The sequence below is a fragment of the Thamnophis elegans genome, chromosome 2 (genome assembly GCF_009769535.1).
Source record: "Thamnophis elegans isolate rThaEle1 chromosome 2, rThaEle1.pri, whole genome shotgun sequence".
Classification (NCBI taxonomy): Eukaryota; Metazoa; Chordata; class Lepidosauria; order Squamata; family Colubridae; genus Thamnophis; species Thamnophis elegans.
Window position 1 is genome coordinate 3,984,672 of NC_045542.1, and position 6,850 is coordinate 3,991,521.

At 46.1% G+C, this 6,850-nt stretch overlaps 1 protein-coding gene across 3 annotated transcripts in view; it reads left to right on the top strand.

The window, feature by feature from the left end:
* Positions 1–6,168, top strand: part of PALM3 (paralemmin 3) — a 54,394-nt gene extending 48,226 nt beyond the window's left edge. For all 3 annotated transcript variants that reach the window (XM_032209375.1, XM_032209376.1, XM_032209377.1), the window contains one exon: positions 2,562–6,168. In XM_032209375.1, the coding sequence (XP_032065266.1) occupies positions 2,562–4,882 (2,321 nt within the window). In that variant the 3' untranslated portion in view covers positions 4,883–6,168. The remainder of the gene's footprint in view (positions 1–2,561) is intronic.
* Positions 6,169–6,850: the final 682 nt, after the last annotated feature.

A 6,850-nucleotide genomic window follows, 5' to 3' on the forward strand; every position in this document is an offset into this window, starting at 1 on the left:
TTTCCTTCCAGTGTTTCAAAAGAAAAAAACAACTATAGCAATAGCAATAGCAGTTAGACTTATATACCGCTTCATAGGGCTTTCAGCCCTCTCTAAGCGGTTTACAGAGTCAGCATATCGCCCACAACAACAATCCGGGTCCTCATTTTACCCACCTCGGAAGGATGGAAGGCTGAGTCAACCTTGAGCCGGTGAGATTTGAACAGCCGAACTGCAGAACTGCAGTCAGCTGAAGTAGCCTGCAGTGCTGCATTTAACCACTGCGCCACCTCGGCTCTCTAAGTCAAAGGTTGCTTCATCTGGTGTGTAGTGTGGTGGGGTGCCTGAAGTAGAAACTCTAAATTGCATTATCCCCTCCCATCAATGCACAATCCCTTAGGGAAGATCTCTGCGCTGAAATAAATAGAAAGGGCACAACTGCCAGATATAAATCAAGATAGGAAGATAAGCCAGATCATGGTGTAAATGTCAATCTTTGGGTTATACCATAGCCTCCCTGATCCTGCAAGATCATTTTATGTCCTTATGGAAGACGGTCATCCATTACATAACTGTGTGGATTATCAGCTTGATCTTGAGAGAGTTAAAAGTCTTAGTTAAAAGAAAGGCTTCTCAATATCAGTATCACAAGCCATCATGGTTAAATTCCAGGTCCTCAAAGAGGGCTAAAACAGAGACAGGCTATCCCACTGCTTACTTCTCTCCAAGTAGATGTAATTCCATTAAAGACAGAGGTGGGTTCCTACCAGTTCGCACCTATTCAGTTGAACCGGTTCGTCAAATCTACCGAACCGGTTAGAAGAGGTTCCACCAGTGGACCCGGAAAGCAGGCCACACCTACAGAAGAGGTTCCACCATTGCCACACACACACACACACACGCACACACACAGAAACAGACAGACTGACACAGAGAGAGAGAGAGAGAAAGAGAAAGGAAGGAAGAAATAAAGAAAAAAGAAAGAAAAAGATTGTGAGAGAGAGATGAAAGAAAAAAAGAAAAAAGGGACAGAGAGACAAAAGGAAAGAAAGAGAGAGGGGGGTGGAAAGAAAACACATGGCCAGCAAGCCACTCCCACCAGGTCACATGGTCGACAAGCCACTCCTACAAAGGAGGCCACACCCACAGAGTAGGTTCCAAAACATTTTGAAACCCACCACTGAAGTATACTATGTCCACCAGCATTTTGCTGCTCCACTCATTTAGTCACTTTGTGGAAGAATGAAATAAAGTACCACGTCCAAACTCGTGGCACGACAAAACCGCGGTAGACTAAAGCGCGCCCGATTAAAGCGCGTACATGACGTCATCAGCAGCGCGACAAATAAAATTAAAAATAAATTAAATTAAAATTAAATTAAAGCAAGCCGATTCACATAAAGGTAAGGGTTAGGGTTAGGGTTAGGGTTAGGTTAAGGGTTAGGGTTAGGGTTACGTTAAGCGTTAGGGTTAGGTTTAGGGTTAGGTTAAGGGTTAGCATTAGGTTTAGCGTTAGGTTAAGGGTTAGGGTTAGGTTTAGGGTTAGGTTAAGGGTTAGGCTTAGGGTTAGGTTTAGGGTTAAGTTTGGGGGGGTTGGGTTTAGATTTACGCGTTAATTTTAAGTTTACCGCTAAAAGATTGGGCATCAGCAGAGAGGTAAACAAGATGAATATGAATCTCCTTCTCCACGTCAGACTGAGAGGTTCACTTTTGTCAAGAAGCTATCACCCTCATAACCTATAAAATCCAGGTTTTGGAGGCAGGTGGAGGTCAAGAAATCTGTAATGCAGCAAACCATTATCTGTACTGTATTTTCCAAAGTCAGATGTGTCTAAGAATTCTAAAACCGTGACCCGTCAAAACCGCGCTCGACTAAGCCGCGCCCGATTAAACCGCGTCGCTGACGTCATCAACAGGGCGACAACAGCCAGCGCGGAGAAAGAAGGGCGCTTTAAATAGCGCTTTGAAAGAAAGCCGATTCAACTTAAGGTAAGGGTTAGGTTTAGGGTTAGGTTTAGGGTTAGGATTAGGGTTAGGTTTAGGGTTAGGTTAAGGGTTAGCTTTAGGGTTAGGGTTAGGTTAAGGGTTAGGGTTAGGTTAAGGGTTAGGGTTAGGTTAAGGGTTAGGGTTAGGTTTAGGGTTAGGTTTAGGGTTAGGTTAAGGGTTAGGGTTAGGTTTAGGGTTAGGTTAAGAGTTAGGGTTAGGGTTAGGTTAAGGGTTAGGATTAGGTTTAGGGTTAGGTTAAGGGTTAGGATTAGGGTTAGGGTTAGGTTAAGGGTTAGGATTAGGGTTAGGTTTAGGGTGGTTAGGTTTAGGTTTAGGGGTTAATTTTAGGTTTAGGGTTTACAGCGTGCTTCTGTCTCCGCGCTGTTGTCGCCCTGTTGATGACGTCAGCTACGCGGTTTAGTCGGACGTGGCTTAGTCGAGCGCAGTTTTGTGGTGGAACCTTCTAAAACTTGTAGTTCTCATGCATATGGAGGGCACCTAATTGTGGAAGGTTGGCTTCTATGTTATTGGAGATATTTCAAAAGAGAATCTAGATCAGGGCCAGAATATCTGACATTTCCTTTTGTTCCCCCAAGGTATTTCTGGCAATGAACGCAGCTCTGAAAAAGCAGGAGTCAAAGTAAACCCCGTGGCTAGAGAAGGTGGGGACTTTCAGCCTCATCAAGGGAAAATCGAGGCTGCTCCTACTTTGAAGAATCTGGATACTAGTGAAGCCCCCACTGCTCACCAAAGAAAGCTGGCAGTGGAAAAGATGGTCATCAGAGATCATCTGGGGCAGGAAGTGGGGAGCATGGATGCTGTTGGGCAGACACAGAACTTCATTAGAAAAGAGGATGAGTTGGGAGACCATGATAACATAGGAAATGACTGTGAAGAATGGAGTACTTCAGGTAGTCTTTGCAATGCGGTGGATGAAAAGGAGACTGGTTGTGCTACTGAAAAGCACCTGGACTGTGATCTTGGTAGCCGTGATGGCCCAGAGGGAGCGTCTCCAACTTCCTGCGATCAACAAAACTCTTCCAACCTTCTGCAGGAGAGTGCTAACTGTCTTGATTCCCCCAGGAAGCAGGAAGATAGTGAACAGGAGATAGGCTTGTTGGTCAAAGAGGAAATGGGGCAAAAAGAACAAAATGCAGAGGACACAGAGCCTGCCAGAAACCTGGCAGTCTGTGATGTTGCTACAGAAGAAGCAGCAGGAAACCAGGCAAATCGTACACAGAAGGAAGAGACGCAAGAATGCCGTGGATCAGACACAATAATGCTAGGAGGAGCAGAAGAAGGGGAAGAGACCAAACAATCTGTTTCAAACCAGATCCCTCCTGGTCAAGAAACAACAATTCCGAACCCTTTGGAAGAAGCTAAGCTAGATCCAGGAATGACTTCACCTTCATCCAATCAGATCCCTTCTCTGTCAGATATTAAAGTATCTCTTCCAGAACAGAATCCATCATCTTTTCAGGAAACTGAAATTCTGTCCCTGGAGTCAGAACAGTCATCATTACCAAATCAGAGTCCGTCCCTCCTTTTGGACCAGTCCGTTTCATTGCAAGAAAATAAGGATCCTCTTCTAGGTCAAACCACATCTCCGTTGCCAGAATCCTTGATCGCTTCAAATCCATCATCTCTGCAGGACCATTTGTCTTCTCCAGAACAGAAAGCATTCTCATTACAAGACGATGCTACTCTTCAAGAAGGTAAAGGCTTCTTACCTGAGCAGACCCCATCATCCAGACATGAAGCTAATGGAGAAAATCTGGACCAGATCTCAACAGCTCTTCAAGAATGTAGTGATTCTGTAGTAGATCAGATACGGCCTACCTCTCCAAACCAGCTCACATCTCTGCCCGAAAAGATTCCATTACATGAAGGGCAGAGATCACCCCACATCTTGCCAACTGTTGCGGATCAAGAACAATCTGTGTTGGAGATGAAAGGTCCCCTTCCAGATGTCGCCCCTTCGGTTATTAATCAACTCTCTTCTCTATCTGATCAAAACATTCCCCTTGAAGAAGCCAATAATTCTTCCTTGGAAGACGTCCCAGTACCTTTGCAAGTCCAAATGCCGACGGTTACAGAAACTCAAACACTGCTTCTTTCTGAGGGCGATACATTTCCTTCAGGCCAGATCCCGTTGTCTGAGAATGAAAAGAAGGAGACCCCAATAACTGGGCCAGACCAAATTCCACTTGCCCTCCAGGACCAGAAACCCCCATTTCTGGATGGCAAGGAGTTGACAGGATCTCTAACTGATCATTCACCACTTCAAAATCAGACCCCTTCCTGTCTCCCAGAACAACCGCTTAAAGACCAAGCTCAGCCAACAGTCGTGGAGCTCACGTCAGTCTCTCTTCAGGACCAAACCTCTTCCCTTAAAGAAACAGAAGAGACTCCTCCAGGAAAGACATCTCCATTTCTTGTGGAAAAGACGCCCACGCTGCTGGATCAAACTCCAACCCCTAACAAAGGCCAGGGCCCAATTCTACAAGAGACGACCGTTCTTGATGCTTTGTCGACTGTGAACCAAGATTCTGCTCAACCCCTTCTGGATGCAACCGTAAATTCAGAGAACCGGGGATTGAAAGAAGATGGAGATGCTAATTTGGCTTCAGAAGCAGAGACCACCGACATCCAAGAAAATATTGCTGCTGAGCAACAACCTTTGTTGAACGACCTGAAAACCGCACTAACGCCCCAGGACATTTCTCTGGATCAGCAGCAGTCCAAGAGTGGGATCCCCAAGCACCAGGGTGCCTCAGTCCAGGAGGCCCCGATTTACATCACCACCGATGGCAATCCTGCCTCGTGCCACTTCCAACCTGCAGCGTCACACCAGGAGGAGGGCCAAGAGCAGAACAGGCGCAAGCAGAAGACGTGCCAGTGCTGCTTGGTCATGTAAAGCTTGGCGTCTTCTACCCGGTTGAGGAGAACAGGTGTCATTGATCTGGTCCTAGCAGCAGGCTCTGAAAGTGGTTGACATGCCCTGCTAAATCATGTAGTGTTAAGCATCTCACACATTCACGCATGCACATGTACACACACATGCATACAGTACACACTCCGTGGAAGGATTGGAAGGCGAGTTTGCATAGATGGGCCCGTGGAAGGCTTGCCGCGTCACGGAAGAGAGGGAGAGCGTTCAAATGACGGGATTGTTCCTCTTGATTGATTTCTCGTACCTCTCTCCTTCCAGTTTTCCTGGAGGCAGAAAATGAGGGGATGCCCTGCTTGGGCAGATTGTATCGGCCCACACATTTCTCCTGCAGCATGCACACTTCTCCCTACACTAGCAATGGACCTGCATTTTTCTTGGCACCATCAAATACTGTGTCACCATTCCCTCCACTTATAGTTTTTATGTGCCTGCATGTCATCCTTGTCGTGCATGCATGTACGTTACACATTCAGAATGCACATGTGTGTGTGCGCAAAGGTTAATAACATGCAATCCGAGATAGAGGCATATCCATCTTTTCTTCCTTTGGCTTGCAAAGCATTTTCCTATCTTGGGGAAACACCTGAGTTATGTGCCATTAGAAACCTACAGGCTTCCCACACCCTTTTCGTAGGGCTGGACACGAAGGCTACGATATGCATGCAGAACTCCTGCCATCCACATTCTCCGCATGTGCCTGAACCCCCCCGTCTGCTGAGTTGGCACGATTCAACCAAATCAATCTGGAACCACTCCAGACAGCTGAGCAATACCCTCTTTCCTCCTGTTCCCACCTCCTGCACCTCTGCTAAGATGGCCAGCCGGACACACCTAATCTCGCAGGGCAGTGACACATAGGACACAAGAGGACTTCCCGCCCATAGGCGGTGCATTGCAGGGATTTCGGACAAGGCGCTACTGGATCCTTCTCTCCTAGACGTGATCTCCAGCTAAGATCTTGTGTGTGGTAGACTCAACGTTCTGCCTCCCAAAACGGGACTAAGAAACCTTTCCTAGCTCTGGCTCTTCCCTTCCTATAAAAGCCCTGGGTTTGTTTTCCTGCTAGGTCACAAGCCCTTCCCTCAACCCTTCATGTCCTCCTTTTGGTGACTGTTTAATCTATGCACTTTGTTTTGATTTTAGTTATATAACTTCTGTTGGGGCCACCACCTAAGCCAGTAAGAGCCTTTTCAATGTCAGTTTCTGGCTAATACCGATTCTCAATTAAAGTCAGATGCAATGACAAGCAATAGCTGTGACTCTACTTGGGACAGGGGTGCGATTTTGCCTTTCTGGGTTTGGAAACGGGACAGAATTGTCTTGAGGATTCACTTGATGCCAATTATCGGAGACCCAGGGTGATCTGGAGGTAGATGGATGAAGAGTTGGTGATCCCATCTCTTGTCTAAAGTTTTCCAGTCCTGGGGAAGAGGTAGCAGTTAAAAGCCACTTCACTATCCCTCTTTTTTTCCAACAAGGGGCTTATGAATAATAAATAATAATGCATTATATTGATGTATCACTTTCAAAGGGCTGAAAGTACATCCCATGCAATCTCAGTCATACTTAACAATACAGTTAAGTAGGTCAGTGCTCCATCGCGTTAGAGGAACGGAGTGTGGAAAGAAGAGGCTGTAGAACAGATCCCTTGCTTAAAATCTCACACAATGCCTCTATAACGTAGCCTTTTCCTCCTAGTTATGGTGGTTGCATTCTAGGCAGTGGTGACCTACTCTGTGGGTGTGGCCTCCTTTGTGGGAGTGGCTTGCCAGCCATGTGTTTTCTTTCTTTCTTTCTTTCTCTCTCTCTCTCTCTCTCTCTTTCCTTCCTTTTGTCTCTGTCCCCTTTTTCCCCTTTTCCTTTTTTTCTTTCATCTCTCACTTTTTCTTTCTTTTTTTCTTTATTTATTTCTTCCTTTCTTTCTCTTTCTCT